The sequence below is a fragment of the Onychostoma macrolepis genome, chromosome 07 (genome assembly GCF_012432095.1).
Source record: "Onychostoma macrolepis isolate SWU-2019 chromosome 07, ASM1243209v1, whole genome shotgun sequence".
Taxonomy (NCBI): Eukaryota; Metazoa; Chordata; class Actinopteri; order Cypriniformes; family Cyprinidae; genus Onychostoma; species Onychostoma macrolepis.
Genome location: NC_081161.1, coordinates 29,193,322 through 29,211,256, shown reverse-complemented (window position 1 = coordinate 29,211,256; position 17,935 = coordinate 29,193,322). Strand labels below are relative to the sequence as shown.

Sequence of the window (17,935 nt, the reverse complement as noted above, 5' to 3'; positions counted from 1 at the left end):
TAGCTCAGCCATCTCAGATTTGAGTCAGATGGGCTCAAAAACTGCATCTTTTGTTGAAACTTTTATTATCTTTCAGACACTACCGTCAGCATTTTTCATATGTAAATAAAATGAGACAGGGAGTATCAGATAAAGACCCTTCCCTGCACGCTCAGATCCTTCCACAAGTCACATTTCTCCAACCCTCTTCTCTTTTAACATATTGTAAATAAGTTTTTTTCCACACCACGCTGCATTACGTCAAACTCATATTAACACACATAGAGCTGCCTCCTGGGGCCAACCTTAATCTTCCCTTTTTCTGTTTTTCTTTGTTGTTTGTTTGTTTTTTACTTGTTTCTTCCACCACTGTACATGCCTGTGGTCTGTCTCTATGTTTGTACCTCCTTCCATCTCTCCCTCTCTCCCGTCTTCCTTATGCTACCTGTTTGGCTCATAGCCGGAATGTTCTCAGGGAGGTCAGGGGCGGAGCCGGCCGGCCCGACGCATGGCACACAGGGTTACCCTCTGCTGCAGCTAGGCTGGGCGCACAGCCCAGAAGACGGCCATGCCAGGGTCACCACCTGAGATCCATGCCTGTTTTGCTGTCATACGCTCAAACCGCTCACAGCAGCCTTAGATAAATAAAAGGCCCCTACACGCTATGTAGCTTTACAGGCTGTCAATTATCGTCAGCAAATGTAGTGTTATAAAAACAAACACACGTTCATGTTCTCTCACACCTGTTCTAGTTCTAGTAGACTAAAGATGACCTTTCCACAATAATTACACCAAACTGGCCGTTTCTGATCACATTCAAAAGAATATCCTGCTATCATCCACCAATTTGTCATGTGATCATTTTCTAACCAATAGCGCTGTCTGTGTCTTATGACATGTTGCTCTGTGTGAGCATGCTCTGTTTGACTTCAGATCTTACCCACAGTCAAAAGCACCACAAGATGGTCAACATGACCACCAAGCAGAACCACACACACTGTTCCCAACAAATATATGTTTTTGTCTTTGTGTGTTCTACTGTATGTGTATGTGTAAGTTTATGAGAGTTTTGAGAGATGTGTGTGTGCGTGCGTGTGAGTGTGCATGCAGTGCTTCAGATTGCACTGTTATTTTTTCTGTAGCATTATGTTGTGCATGTGTTGGGGCAGTCCTGCGGCCTTGCTGCACAATCTGTCCTGATGCCTGTATGGTATTGGATGAGAAAGTGAAGACTTGGTTTTGCACGAAGGCAAAGGATATGATGGTGTAGATACAACACTGACATATGTGACATGCTCTTTTATTTCGAGTCGAAAGTCCCAATAAGCCATTAGTGAAGACATGTGATAACCAAAAAAAAAAAAAATACTTTTAAGTTTTCTGTTTTGTTGTTTTAGATATAATAAGAGTCATAATAATCAGAGTCTATGCTTTCAAATTATGTCAGTTTTATTATGAAATTCAAACAATTTTCCCCTGCCTCAGTTCACACAGCAGCACATAAATGCATGTGAACTGATCTTCTCTTAATTTTTAATAGCGAACATGAATGAACATCAGAGGGTATGTTGATACAGTAATTGTCCAATACATTTTTAAACCATGGAAAGGCGTCAATGAAATGGCTTGTTTCACTTAATGATAATAGAAAAAAGTTTTAAATAAATTAAATTGTTGATAACGCAAATAAACTCTTTAAATATATGCATTATAATATAATTGTGTTTTATTTTTTCCTAAACTGTTTTCATGTCTTCCTAATTATTTATTGTATTTTTGAATTAATTTTCGAAAAGAAAAAAGAAAAAGAAAAAAAAAAATATGAAAACGGCCATGTTTTTACTACAGCCACCATTTAACAGTTTGGCAACATAATAATGATATCATTTGAAAGCTGAGACTTTCCTTTTTCATTGTACATATACTTAAAATGTGTTTCTTGTCAAAATGACTCAAAATGATGGTGCAAGTCATATAGAGACTATGGAGAAGTGCCAGAAACTGAGGATCTGACTCTGACAAATTATTAGACAGGATTCTTGGTTGCCTTAATTTCAAATGTACCAGTTAATTTAAATTTCTAGGTTAATGAATCTGTGAACTTCTAAATTCTATTTGCAACTTTTGCCTTGCAATCCACAGCCTTCTTTGCTCGCTCTAATGCCAGATTAACCAACCGATCTTTGTGCATGCCCTCACAGAGATTGCATGCCATATTAAACCCTTTAAACCTGACCCATAGCAGCAAACATGGTGTGGAGCAAACTGACAGAGGTCAAGACGAAACCTTTGTGTCTCAGCAACTGCCATATGCACATTTCTCTCCACTAAACCAAGGTTATCAAAAGTCCCGAAGCCTGGGCACCATAACCAGCAAGGCCCGAACGCTGGCCGAGGTGGTATCGATGTCCACCGGGTCCTGTGGCCCACCTGTTCTCCTGCGGCGGTCCCATTCTCCAATCCCCTCCATTCTCTAAGAAATGGAGCAGTTGTGTAGTTAGAGCTGTCTCCCTGGGTCTTCCTCCTGCTCTGCTGCCTTCTGTTCTCTGCGCTGTTTGATTTGGTCTGGTCTGTCTTGTTCTCTGGTCCTTGTTTTCTGGAGCTGTGTTTTTGTCTCCTCCCCTCCTCCTTTTCCTCTTCCGTCCGTTTTGCTTGTTTCTTGTCTTTACGTACCGACTCTCAACTCACACAAAGCCATCAGAGAGAAAGAAAACCTCCAAATGATCTCAGGGAAATTTTTAACGATTTCCTAGTTACAAGTGTTTATCAGACACAATAAAAGAACTGGGATGAGAAAGGTAAACCTTTCTTTTAGAGCACACTGTTGTTGTTCCTGGAACCACTTCAGAACTGGAAAGACTTGCATCGTCCCTTCAAACGATAGAAATAATGATATTTTTAAGGATTTACTATGAATATTTACTTATAAATCCTCTCCTGTCTGAGTATATTCTCACATAAAATCCTTCCAGGCACCTGGAAGACGAAACGCCTTTTTATCAGTGTCTTTTTTGGTTTCGTTTAGCTGTTTAATTTTTACCGTACTTCCCCTTTGCACTGGTGGAGTCTTCCTCCCTTCTTTCTTCATCGCCTCATTAACAAGACCCCAGGTAGGAGGTATCAGGACTCCCTTTTTCTCGCTGTCCACAGCAAACATCTCTCCTTCCTCTGCACTTCTTTCACTCTCCCTGTGCATTTCTGTTCATCTCTCTTTCTCCGACCTCTTTAGCCCTGGATTGCGAAAGCAACCCAAATGAACGTTTTTACAGTGCAGACAAAAGGGAAGTCTTATTTTCGCAGCCCATTTCCTCCTCATTCTGTGAGCTGAATGAACACAAGGCCCAATGGCAGGATGACCCTGAGCAATCCCATCCTCCCCTGTATTTTCTACTGCAGATCCCTGCAAAGAGGAAACTGCCCTAGTTAAGTATATGCAGTCAGAGGTGCTCAAAGTGACCTGAGAAGGCAGCAGCATCTCGAAACCCTGGTTTCCCTTCTTCAGCCTTGCTGGACTCCACACAGTGGCCAGAGGGATTTCAGGCTGGAGTCCAAAGGAAGGACGTATATGTAGAAAGAGAGCACAATAGAGGATGTTGTTAGTCGACGCAGTGGCAAGCATTTTTATCCAGATTCCGACTGTCTGAGGAATCTCATGGACCAGGACTTTTTTTAAGGAGGACCTTAAGGACCATCGACCGAAGAGTGCGATGAGCAGATGGCTTTAAAGCCAGCAAAATGAGTTTTATAATCATAATACTAATGATAGTACCTGCAGTGACAGATGTAGTGGACTCTTACCTGTTCATTTTAGCATGAGCTGCATGGTGTTACATTAAAAAAAAAAAGAGGAAAATATTCTATATCTGTTATGAATCTGTCTGTACAAAACAAATATTTTCTTTCAAGAGTTCTTGACTTTTGCAGAATTGACATGTAGCCATGGATAATGAGATGTTCAGAGACCATGTTCTTTATTTCAGCAACTGATTTCTTCATTCTGTCTTTGTTGTTAACCACATGACTCAGCTCTGGTCACATTGACCTCAAATTCCGAATGAGGCGCTAGTGGTTACTGCCGTCAGATAGATTGTAAATTCCACTTTTCAACTTTGTTTCTGTCTGGCATGCTTGTGATTCTGGATCTTTTTAGAGAAAAAAACTGAGCAAAATGAGTTATTTTTCTGTTTTATGTCTTACTTACTTGGTGAATAGATCCTGTGGAAACTGTCGTGAGCAACTGTTTATTTCACATATCAAGTGCAGACTTTTAACAGTGTTATTTTTGGAGAAAAAAACATCAAAAAACGAGAAAAATGGCATCCTGTTGAGATGTTTTACATTTTCTCTCATTACTTTTAGGTACTAAAACACAAAGAAAAGCAAAAAAGACAAATGTATATTTACATTATAAGAGAATTGTATGCAATTTAACTAACTTTGGGGAAAGACAAATGCATGCACTATGTTATGCAACAATAACTGCATAGAAAAACAGGAAAACATGACTACAACCATAGCATGAAATAAATTTTCTATGAAACCTGTTAGAGCGCTTGGGTTTTTAATTAATTAATTTATTTATTTTCATTGATTGCAGTGGAATGTTTGTTTTATTTCTGTTTCTCTCATTGGACGATGTACCAATACTCTCTTTGACCTGAAGTCGACAGGCACAAAGAGCTGAATTGGAAGGTCTTTGATGCGAGTGAAAAGAAAAAGAAAATACAGTATGTCTCCAGGTGGAGCAGCATGGCAGACTGCACTGATGAGCATGGTGATGAATTAAACCATTAACATTTGAAGGAAACAGTGAAACACCTGCATGCTGTGAACGAGCTGAAGTTTTGAACAAGCGGTGTCAACATACACTCTGCTCAATGAGGTATGATGCTAAAGCCTGCCTTATACGCCTGCTAAATGTGCTTGCTAGCAGACCGCATTAACGTCACCCTCTGCTCTCCTTTCATCCCTTCCTCCTACTCCTCCTGACCCCTTCCATGTCTCCTCTGCGCTGGCTCGCACGTCATCCCGCACCCTCTTCACCCGTCTTTGTTCTCTAGGTGTCTGGGTAATAACTCGTCTGTTGTCTCTCTTCTTTTTTATGTCTGTAGAGGCTTCTCGGCAGGGCCGGCACAAACCGCCTGCAGACTCTGTGTGTGTCATGAATCGTGGTGTTCCAACCACTGTGTGCATGGCCCAGAACACCCCTCCCACTTCTTGATAACGCTCTATAAGTCTGTTTGTTGTACACGAATGGGTGGAAGACCCCTTTCTACACATTTAAATGTATTTCAAAGGGACTTTTTTGTTGGTGGCTGATAGTACTGTCAACTTGTAGTGGTGTGTAAAATGTGTATTTGAGTGCATGCGTGTTAAATATGTGTGTGTTTTTGTACGTGTGTCTGTACTGTAAATATGCTTTTCGTGTTGCCCACGCTTGCGACTGAATATTTAGAGTATCTAGTAATCTTTACAGGGTTATAAGGTCAAACCTATCCAATACGTTTTTGCTCTTTTTGTGAATCATAACAAATATTCACAAAGCTGCCTTTAAATTAGAATGGGCTCAAACTAATGATGTTGTTCTCTGTTGTGCTGCTGCTGTAAGTCATCAGTTGCCTTTGTTTGCTGTTTGCACTTTTATATTAAACTTTTACATTCCGGGGCTCAACAATAAGAATCCTTTGAACGTACATGAATTTATTTCCTTACGTCAAAATGTACGACAAATACATATGTTTTGTTAAAGGGTTAGAAATTCTATCATTATTTACTCCACCTTATGTTGTTCCAAACTGGTGGTGTGATTTCTTGCTATGGAACATGAAAGAAGATATTTTGAAGAATGTTCATTTCTCATTGACTTCCATTGAAGTTTTTGTACATACAATGGTAGTCAATGCTATTGACTCAATGGGAAACTGGTTTCTAATATTCTTCATAACATGTTATTTTATGTGCTGCTAAAGAAAGAAATGCATACAGGTTGTGAATGACATGAGGGTGAGTAAGTTGTGACAGAATTTTCATTTTTGTGTGGACCAATTTTTAAAGAAATTTCACAGTATAAGACAAATAACCTTGATCTTGGTGGCCTTTTTCAGCAGACTTTGCAGACCTTGCAAACTTTTTCCATGTATTTATGTATATAAAGATCAATAAACATAGTCACAATATAGCACTGGTCTGACTGATCATCTGACAACTGAGCCAAACCCCCAAGCCCTTATTGTTGAGCCCTGTATTTGCTTAGTTTATAAATGCCAGTGGACAAATTGTATGTATTTATAATGTTCTTAATTCCATTCTAACTCTTTCTTTCCTTGAACCCAGCAAAGACATCAGTACACTCCAGTAAAAGCAAGTGGTTATTTAAATGAAGTGAGATTTTAAACTTTTTAAACAGAAAGTATGTCAAACACACATTGATGTGTTCTTTTAGAATCATGCAGTAAAAACTGACATCAGTATATCTATATCCAGTTAGTTTGAAGTAAACTCACTGCCAATGAGTTAGACATGTTTTTAATGGAGTTTTTAAAATCTACAGGTGAAGAAACCAGATTAAGTAGCAATACTTCCTAAGAAGCTTTGTTGCAAATGTTGTGTTGAATTAGTCGGTAATTCTCTCAATAGGTTCCAAAATAGATATTACTAAAACAGTACATTTAATACAATCTAACATTTTCACAAATAAAAACCTTCTGCCTTTTAAATTATTTATTTATTTTTTACATTATAGAACAAGGCTACACTTCTCTGTTGAGTGGTTCACTTTAAACCGAAGAGAAGCTAACAGATAAATGTCTCTGTATTTTAAAGGGGTCATGAACTGAGAAACCAAATTTCTTCCTCTTCTCACAAATAAGAGATCTTTGTACTATAAAAACATCCTGTAAGTTTCAAAACTCAAAACTCTCTTGTTAGTCTAAAAACAGCTTATATTGAAGCCAGTCTGCCAAAACATCACCTCTATGATGTAATATTGTGGATAAGTATGGCCTCCGCAGAAGAAGATCAACGCCTGCTTCTACAGCGGTGCCTGTTTAGCCCCGCCCATCGATTCGCGCATGTAGTGTTTATGAGAGAGGTGAACATGCAGGTCTACACAGAAACCAAACGATAATGATGCTCCAAACACAAAAAGTGGCTATGCAGTGCCAAGTTGTGGAAAAACAGTCTTTCTATTGCTTTCCTTCTGATCCCAACATTAGGAAAGTTCCAGACCGTGTCGGTAAGAACTTGGTCGTTTGTTCACTTCATTTTACCGTGGATTCGTTTACAAACAAGGCACAATTTGACACAAGATTTTCAGAAAGATCAAAACTAAAAGAAGATGCTGCGCCGACTGAGTATTTATGTGGTTTTAACCTAAATCACAGCAGCGTCCATCTGTGAAGGATGTAGGCTGTCAAACATGCACAACTATTAGCCAATCATATCTGTGGGCGTTTACTTCCGAGTTTACAAACTGCCACGCCTATTTAAACAGAGCGTTCTGATGAGGGGGGTTAAAAACAGGACAGAAAATAGCTAAATCATGTTTTTTGATGTAAAAAATCTTAATAACATTATAAGTGGACCTCAGAGAACAGCACAAAATAAAAGGCAGTTCATGACCCCTTTAAGCACCAAGGTTGACCAAGTATATGTTTGTAAATATTGCAGTAATATTACCTATATTATACTATGTAGCTAAACTTTGCAAGGTTATTCATAGGCAAATCTTTCTCACATCCTTATAGCTACTATACAATCCGCATTCGTTAGGTGGATTAAGAAACGTTATTAATGATTGCAAACTGCATGATGTTGATGGTAAATATTAAATATACCTCAGTTCCACATGTGCATTTGAAAAAGTAAAATAAAAGCATTTTATGAAAATAAACTATATAGGCATGATTCCAGTTGCACAATGAGCTAAATATAACTGAATTCTGTTGAGAGGATGCTTCAAAGGCTCTTTTATTGCTTTTAACAGATTACCAGTTTTGTTGCTAATTGCAGTTATCAGCTTGTCAGAAAGGCTGCATTTCAAATGAACTCTCTATGATAACCTACTATTTATTTAACCAACTAAATGTTTTTAGGGGGACTTCTAAGGATTTTAGTAAAGACATATTAAGTTTAAGAAAAATAAATGAACCATTTGAATAACTTTGTTGTATTTGTCCTTTTATATACTGTATATCTTTAATTCTTTGCATGTCTGTCATATATGTCTAAATACATCCTAAAATGTGTCAAATGAAATGTTCCCAAGGTTTGATTTATGATTTTGTCTTTTTTATATCCATGTTGACTGACAGGAAGCTAAATGCACGTGTGGCCCTGTGTGAGCGTGTGTCCGGGTGCAAGTGTCTGTGTTTTCTCTGTTTGAGTGCATGTACCCCCAGTTCTTTGCTCTGCTGCTGAGCTTTGATCTTTTCAGACACTATGGCAACCTAGTTACCTAATAGGGACCGTAGCCATAGCAACACAAGTATGTGATCTGCTTTCAAGGGCAGCCCATTTCTCCCATGCCTCCCTGCTGCCTGGTTACATTTGAACGTGCTATTTGGGTCCGCGATTCATCAGACACGTTTACACATGAAAACACAAAGTTCTTCACATAATTATCACTGATGTTATTCTATGTCAGTAACGGTATCATTACAGTCTGTTGCATCTGCCTACATAGATCTAATACTGTTCATGAGGTACATAAACAAAACTAGTCCCTGTGGGTAATTGAGGTATTTACAGTGATAATTACCTCACCAGTAATTACATACCTGTGTTTATGTGTGTGCATGAAATCTCAACCATGGTTATTCACCTTCTCCAATTGTGGTTATCATAAATTACCATCTACACACCCTCACACACAAGAGGCTGAACACCTGTAAAATTGTGGAGGATGGCCTGAGTTGAGGTAAGGAGACAAATAGTAACACTTCTGACTGCAGAGCACTGCAACAATGGGGTTTAACTTGCAGGAACAGCAAAGCCTCTATAGCAGCCCTGCCTAGTGCCCAACCAGTGCCACACCATCAAAAAATATCATGTAAGACAAAATTTGGATAATTTTATTAGACTGTGTGTGTGTGTACCTGGCATTCCCTACATTATAGGGACCAAACAATTATAGTAATACCAGCAATTTAGTCATTTTTAACCTTGTGGGTCAATTTGTTTTGGTCCCCATAAGAAAAACAACTTGTCATTCAGAACATTCTTTTTTTTTGGGAAAATCTAAAAATGCTTTCTGTGAGGGATATGGTTAGGGTAATAGGATAGAATATTCAGTTTATACAGTATAAAATGTATTATGTATATGGGAAGCTCTGCAAGGAGTGAAATTATTTTCTTATGAAATTAATTTCTCATGAGGCCAAAACTCAGGAACTCTCGCAAAATAGATGCTATGCAATAAAACCATAAAACTAATCTGGAGAAGAGATCTCCAAAGAGAACAAACAACACCACCCTGACCAAACTTATTTCCTTGTTCATTTACCACCCCCTTCCTCCCTCTCCTCTCCTCTCCTCTCCCTTCTCACTCTTCTCCCTCAAAAGCAAGAATATCCATATACCGCATGTGTTATATCTTGTATATCTTGTTATATATTGTTCCCTTTCGATATTCCACTCGTACTGGAACTCCTTTTTTCCTCTTCAACTGAAACCTTTTCAATCACGCAGTTGAAACTGCACGTCCATTGGTTCGTGCTATAAAGCGGTGCTATAAAATCCAACCAATGGCTCGGCGGCGGCGCTGAGCGAGCCTATGGCTCAGATTTCTTCTCTTCAGCGACGAAGATTCTTCCTCGCTGACTCTTCGCTGACGCCGAGATTCGTCGTTGAAACGCCTCAGCAGCCGGTTTGGACCTCTTGCAGCTCGCAGATTCCCGGTCTATCCCCTGCCGCCATCCGGCGACTATCTAAAAGAGCCTCACAAAAAGAGCATGTTCTCGCGGCGTTGTTTCAAATGTCGCGTCGTCATTGTAAGACTTGCTGGACTCCCCTGCACGCTGATGACGGTCACGCTGAATGTGTGTCATGCTTGGGGAAATCTGACGCTGCGCTCAGCGGGACTGACTGCTCTCATTGCGAGAGTTTCAGTCTCGCCTCTCTGCGCTTTCGGATAGCTTTCTTTTCAGAAAGCGACTCTGCCCCTCGCGCCCTCCCATCTTCTTCCTCCCAGGGACCTGCGAGGAAAAGACAGCCGAGCTCATGTCGGCTCAGTGCCCGTGTACCTCGCCGTCACCGCAGAGAGAAGATTCGCCGGTCCTCTTCACTCAACCTGATCAGCGTCCCTCCACGGCTGCGAGCGACATGGTCTCGTTCGGTGGGAGTGATGATGAGATGGATGACAGCATTTCTCTGGCAGCTTCAGACGCGGAGGAGTTATCAGGCTCGGTGACTGACCCCACCCTCTTGCCGCCGCCTCTTCACGCAGCGCCAGCGCCAAAGCCACCGCTCAGGCCATCGGGCGGTCGATGTCCAGCCTGGTAGTGTTGGAACGCCACCTGTGGCTCACGTTGACGGAGATGAAAGAGGCAGATAAAGTTCCCTTCCTCGACGCTTCGGTCTCATCGAACAGCCTGTTCGGGCCAGCTGTGGAGGGCTTTGTGAAGCAGTTTACGGAGGCTCAGCAGTTGTCTCAAGCGATGCGACACTTCCGAAACGCACCAGCTCTTCTGCTGCTTCGAGTCGTCCCAAGCCTGCACCAACTCAGCAGCCCGCCAAGCCAACGCCGGCCACTCCCAAGCCCCGACTGGCAGGATAGAGGGCGTTCCCGCTTGCCAAGACGCTACCCCTTCCCGAAGCACCATGGACCCCGGCTCAAGATCGCCTTGGATCCGGCACCTCAGAAGTCCTCCTGATCTGCCAGGCAGAATGAGGAGGGGCCCGAGTCTCGCTACCGCCAGACCACCCCGCAAGCAGCCTCTAATGTGCCTCTTGTCACCCCGCTCAGTGCTGGGTGCAGAGGGAAGTGTGTTATTGGTTCCCCACGGGCCCACTCTAGCGCCGGGAGTCCAAACGCTGTGATAGCGGACAAAGTAAAACACATACATTTTCAAAAAGAGAGCAAATATCCTCTTGTGCCTACCATAAGCGTCCTGCCCTTATGCAGCCAGTCTTTAGAGCCTATTCAACCTCTTGCCACACGGGCTGAGGCCTGGCAGGCCATCCCCGTGTCAGAGTGGGTAATGGCTATGATAAGACGAGATTATTCACTCCAATTCGCTTTCGACCTCCCAGAGTGTGTCTTAAACACTATGGCAGAAGCTAGAGCCCCGTCTACCAGACGCCTCTATGCCCTGAAATGGTCTATTTTCTCGGCTTGGTGTCAAGACTGCGACTTAGATCCGGTTACCTCTGATGTATCAGTGGTTCTTTCGTTTCTGCAGGAGATGCTGGATAAACAGCGTTCCTCATCCACCATGTGGCAGCCATAGCGGCTTTCCATGTCCCTATTGCATGAGACCTACAGGCCCTTTCCATCAACCCTGCTTACCTGGAATTCGGGCCTAACAACTCCAAGGTCGTCTTGAAACTAAGGCTGGGTTATGTACCTAAGGTGCTCTCCACTCCGTTCAGAGCCCAGGTCATAGCTCTTTCCGCGCTTTCCCCTTCGACAGATGACCAGGAATTATCCCTGCTCTGACCCGTCAGGGCCCTGAGGGTATACATTAAGCGTTCTGCCTCATACAGGAGATCAGAACAGCTTTTTGTCAGCTTCGGTAACCGCGCTGAAGGTCGCCCTGTTACGAAGCAAAGAATTTCAGGTGGTTAGTGGATGCTATCATCCTAGCATACTCCTCCTTGGGCTTGCAGTGCCCCATTGGAGTCAGAGCCCATTCCACCAGAGGCATCGCCTCTTCCTGGGCATGGTCCAGCGGGGTGTCCATTTCGGAAATCTGTGAGGCGGCCAGCTGGTCCTCACCGTCCACATTTGTAAGGTTTTACAACCTGGACGTCCCTGCCTTACAGGCCAGAGTCCTTTCTGCTTAGTTCGCCGCCTCCGGCTAGTTTAGCAGTCTTATGGGTTCGCTTGACCAACATTGTTCAAGTCCCTCCTTCACTTGGACGGTCCATATTATATATACTATATACATATTATACCAGGTATAAACTATAGGGGACGACACCCAGGCCACGGATGACCCTGATGACTCATCCTGTGCTTGGTGTATTCTATTGACTCCCCTGTGTCTTACTCCCAAGTGAGTCTTGGTTTTGAGTCGTTCCCCATCATAGCACGGCTTAATTGTGCTGGTTCCCATACAGCATCTTACGACGCAGTACGAGTGGAATATCGAAAGGGAACGTACTCATTTAGTATCGTAACCTCGGTTCCCTGAGATATGGGAACAGGTACTGCATTCTTGGCCATGCTATGAGCTGCACGCCTCAGTCGCTTCATTCGAAGAAATCTGAGATGCGGCGGCGAAGCGACCGCTTATATAGCCAGAGGCCCCGCCCATTTTTGCGAGCTATGGCGGGTTGCATAGCCATAGGCTCGCTCAGTGCCACCGCCGAGCCATTGGTTCGATTTTATAGTTTCACTGTGTGATTGAAAAGGCTTCAGTTGAAGAGGAAAAAATTAGTTTTTCCCATCCAGCATCTTACGACGCAGTACTCGACCATATCTCAGGGAACCGAGGTTACGATAGTAACCGAGTACGTTTTCCCCCTTCATGTTTGATATCATTCTAAAGGTCTCTGTGCGATTGGTAAACTGGTCTCAATTTCACAGTAGTCACTTATATTCAGGGCCGTTTTAACCATTGGGCTAGGCGGGGTTGAAGCCCCGGGGCCCGAGCAAGGAGGGGGCCCGTGACTGGCTGTGGGGTAGATTGACTGGAGCGCCGATCGCCAAAGCCACCACGCCCCCCCACGCCCCCCACTTATTAATGCTGTTATTTAGTTGAGCTTTTCCGTAAATTCCATACATTAACATTTGAGATTGAAGCGTAAAGTCTGAATTTGGTTTACCAAATAAAAAAATTTGACTTTTTTGAACGATATGTGCACATATCTATCAGGTGATCGCTGCCCAGTATTTCTCCATTCACCTCCACTCTTCACTGCATTCTGGAGTTATATGGAAATGGTCGCGCAAACAACAATATTCGATAAGTAAAAATGTCAGCAATTCTGAGAGAGTGGGGCTCAAAAAATGAAAAACTCCAAATACGAAGAACAAAAAAAAAAAAACACAAGTTAGTCAGTAAAATCCCCAGCTATTGGGTTATTTTACTAAAGCTAATGATGGAGTGGAAGTTGTTGGAACAGCGAGTGGACCGCACACAGCAGTCCACTTTTTATTCTGCGCAGAGCAGAAAAAAACAAAAAAAACATTCAGCGTCATCATCATCGTCCACGCAGATTTTAGGTTAGTTTGATTATTAACTGGATGTTCAGTATATTGGTTTTGTGTTTGAACAAACTCTATATAGGCTATTCATTTAAGGGTTGGGAGATAATCAATCTTTTTGCGCGTCAAGATATAGGCTAAACTTATCATTTAAACGCGTTTTAAGCAGGTATTAAAGCAAATGGTTTAAACTGTTAATGAACATTAAGCAGTGGGGCAGAATTTATTCTGGTAAATGCGTGCATTAAGACGGTTTCAATCTGATTTCGCGCGGCGCGCATCTGCTCGTATTGCGACTGAATAAACTTTTTGCTCCTTGTTGTGCTTAAACGTTCAAATACACCGCTGTGTGTCAAAAATTCTCGTCTTTGCGAGGATCCTCGTAAACACAGTTATTTGTGTCTTAAATGAACGTTAATATTTAAAGATAAAGCATGTGTAGTGTTATATCTGAGATCCTGGATATGATGAGATCTTAAAAGGATATAGTTCACCCAAAAATGAAGATACTGTCATACTTAAACTCAAGTTGTTCTAAACCTCTATGAATTTCTTTGTTTTCCTCAACATAAAAGAAGATACTTTGAAGAATGATCGCAACTTGTTTCTGGTCCCCATTGACTCCAATAGAGTATTTTTTTTTCATACTACGGAAGTCATGGGGGCCCAGCAACTGTATGATTACCAGTATTGTTCCAAATATATTATTTTGCATTCAACAGCAGAAGGAAACTCATACAGGTTTAGAACAACAACAGAATTTTTATTTTTGGGTGAACTATTCCTCTAAAGCAGCCTAATATAGCTAATAATGCTGTTGCCATTTGTGTCAATAATGTAAATCAAACATCAGAAAGAAAATCTCTCACTGTCCTTGACTGAATCACTTTTGTAAAATAAATAAGAATGAATGTATATTGAATACAGTGGACACCATTCAGTCTATTTGTACATTTTTTTTATACATCATAATATTATTCAGTGCTTTAAGAATTTCAAGTAGGTCGATTTCTTATGATCTTTGTTCTGTTGTAGCCTAATTTGTCTTCAGTAAGCTTATGTTTATTTAGACTAGTATTATCATTTGTGATATTGAAATTGATAACAAAAATTATCAAATTTCAGTGCATCAAGAATATATGTGACCCTGGACCACAAAACCAATCTTAAGTGTCAATTTTTGCGAAGATGATTTGTACATCATCTGAAATTGATGTATGGTTTGTTAGGATAGGACAGTATTTGGCTGAGATACAACTATTTGAAAATCTGGAATCTGAGGGTGCAAAAGAAATCAAAGTATTGAGAAAATCGCCTTTAAAGTTGTCCAAATGAAGTTCTTAGCAATGCATATTACTAATCAAAAATGAAGTTTTTATACATTTACGGTAAGAAATTTACAAAATATCTTCATGGAACATGATCTTTACTTAATATCCTAATGATTTTTGGCATAAATGTTTTTTTTAATAATTTTGACCCATACAATGTATTTTTCGCGACTTAAGACTGGTTTTGTGGTCTAAGGGTCACATATACTGTAGTTAAAGCTTTAAATAGGATTTTTATCCCATATATATATATATATATATCATTATTGTGATAGGGGCCCTGCAGTAAGTCATAGCCCCGGGGCCCAGTGCAGTCTTAATGCGGCCCTGCTTATATTATGAGGAATATTGAAAACTTAAGTGAATTCTGTACTTCTGTTGTGTCTCCTTTCAAAATCTGATAAACATTGCTCTACACCAGGTGTGATCATTTGAGCGCGAGAACGGCTTCCACAGAGGCTTCTCATCCCCCATACACAGATGTAATCTGTTTGGGGCCGATAATAAAATGTTTCTGTAGCCAGATCAGCCTGTAGTGTGGAGTGTATTTCATATGCTCCATACTATGTATCTTCCTGAAGTCAAGTATACATTTTTACTCTTAGATTCATCTTTGAACAACTGATGTTATGTATTTTTTATTTTTGAATTGGCTTCTTATAGTTTAATTATGTAATTGGCATGACACGTTTTTAAAGACAAATAAATGTTAAATTTTGATTTATGAGACCTTCTGATTTCTCTCTATCACTGTTGTTTGTAAGTTGTACAGGAAAGGACTAAGTGAACTATACTTTTTGTCATAAGCAAGCAGTAGGCGGCAGGTAAAACAGATATTAGTCTACCTACACCCTCTGACTAACATCAGACTGGCGAATTTGTGAGCGTAAGATCCATGTAAGGCCAACGTGAGACTTAAAAGAGACATTAGGTCTCCAGTGAACAGATAATTGAAAGTGAGTCCGGAATAATCAAATATCTAAATTAATATACAATCGATATTTGTGATCAGTTTTTAATTCGAAATATTGCCTAAATTTAATGATCACTTGAAATTGGAGTCAGATTGAACATGGAGCTAGACTAAAATTGAAACGAAATCTAGATAAATTCAGAGGAGCAAGTAAAAGACCGATCATGCATTAAACCTTCAACCAGGCCTCTGGATTCTGCTTTTTGGGCTGGCGGGTAGATCCTTACAGCCCTCATAAAATGTGGAAACCAGTGTGTTTATGCGTGTGTGTGCACATATGGAGGTTTGCATATGAAAGAAAATTAATACTTTAATTCATCTTGGATGAAATTAATTTGTTTAAAACTGAAAGTAAGACTTTTAATTTATCACAAAAAATATTTTCAATAATTGTGTATTTCAACGGTCTATTCATCAAAGAATTCTGAAAAATGTATCAGGGGTTCCACAAAAATATAGGCAGCACACACACACACACACACACACACACACATGTTCGTTTTTGTGAAAAGTGGGGACATCTCATAGACGTAATGGTTTTTATACTGTACTTACTGTATGTGCTATTGCCCTACACCAACCCTACACCTAAACCTACCCCTTACAGGAGACTGTGCATTTCAACTTTCCCAAAAACCTCACTCTGTGTGATTTATAAGCGTTTTGAAAAGTGGGGACATGGGTCAATGTCCTGAAAAGTCACCTTCACCTTGTAAAACCTATGTCATACCTTTGTCATTATACAAATCTATGTCCTGACTTTTCACAAAAACGTGCACACACACACACACACACACAGACAGACAGATAGACATGTATAATATCTTGTATAATATCTTGGGGGCAGTGGGGGCAGTCGATAGAGAGTCAGAATGTGTATGCACTTGGATGGGTTGAATGCAGAGCACAAATTCCAAGTATGGGTCACCATACTTGGCCACACGTCACTTCACTTTATATATTTATTATTATATTATATATACTATACAGTACATTATTTATACCTTATTTATACCTTAATTGAGCATTGTGCAAAGGGAAAATATGTGGTAAACATATACAACCCGAATTCGGAAATGTTGGGACGTTTTATAAATTTGAACAATGAAATAATGAAAACTAAAAGAATTTCAAATCACATGAGGCAATATTTTATTCACAATAGAACATAGATAACATAACAAATGTTTAAACTGGGAAATTTTACAATTTTATGCAAAAATGAGCTCATTTCAAATTTGATGCCTGCTACAGGTCTCAAAATAGTTGGGACAAGGGCATGTTTACCATGGTGTAGCATCTCCTCTTCTTTTCAAAACAGTTAGAAGACGTCTGAGCATCGAGGTTATGAGTCTCTGGAGTTTTGGTGTTGGAATTTTGGTCCCATTCTTGCCTGATATAGGTTTCCAGCTGCTGAAGAGTTCGTGGTCATCTTTGACGTATTTTTCATTTAATGATGCGCCAAATGTTCTCTACAGGTGAAAGATCTGGATTGCAGGCAGGCCAATTCAGCACCCGGATTCTTCTACTACAAAGCTATGCTGTTGTAATAGCTGCAGTATGTGGTTTTGCATTGTCCTGCTGAAATACACAAGGCCTTCCCTGAAATAGACATCATCTGGCGGGGAGCATATGTTGCTCTAAAACCTTTATATACCTTTCAGCATTCATAGTGCCTTCCAAAACATGCAAGCTGCCCATACCGTATGCACTTATGCACCCCCATACCATCAGAGATGCTGGCTTTTCAACTGAACGCAGGTAATAAGCTGGAAGGTCTCTCTCCTCTTTAGCCCGGAGGACACAGCGTTCGTGATTTCCAACAAGAATGTCAAATTTGGACTCGTCTGACCATAGAACACTTTTCCACTTCGAAACAGTCCATTTTAAATTAGCTTTGGCCCACAGGACACGACGGCGCTTCTGGGCCATGTTCACATATATTGCTTTCTTTTTGCATGATAGAGCTTTAGTTGGCATCTGCAGATGGCACGGCGGATTGTGTTTACCGACAGTGGTTTCTGGAAGTATTCCTGGGCCCATTTAGTAATGTCAATGACAGAATCATGCTGATGAGTGATGCAGTGTCGTCTGAGGGCCCGAAGACCACGGGCATCCAAGGTCTTCGGCCTTGTCCCTTATGCACAGAGATTTATCCAGTTTCTCTGAATCTTTTGATGATATTATGCACTGTAGATGATGAGATTTGCAAAGCCTTTGCAATTTGACATTGAGGAACGTTGATTTTAACGTATTCCACAATCTTTTTACGCACTCTTTCAC

The 17,935-nt window shown here is 40.8% G+C and overlaps 1 protein-coding gene across 6 annotated transcripts in view; it reads left to right on the top strand.

The window, feature by feature from the left end:
- kcnc1a (potassium voltage-gated channel, Shaw-related subfamily, member 1a) overlaps nt 1-17,935 on the top strand; it is a 77,156-nt gene that overhangs the window by 34,601 nt on the left and 24,620 nt on the right. The window contains exons 4-5 of one of the 6 annotated variants that reach the window (XR_009271947.1): nt 440-4,861; nt 5,091-5,193. The exons of 2 other annotated variants lie outside the window; for them this stretch is intronic. Coding sequence is in view for 3 of the 4 variants with exons in the window: in XM_058781156.1 (XP_058637139.1) it covers nt 2,317-2,456 (140 nt within the window). In the remaining variant the exon portion in view is untranslated. Of the gene's footprint in view, nt 1-439; nt 8,249-17,935 lie in introns of those variants that run through there. 3 more of the 6 variants (XM_058781153.1, XM_058781156.1, XM_058781152.1) reach the window with 3 other exon arrangements.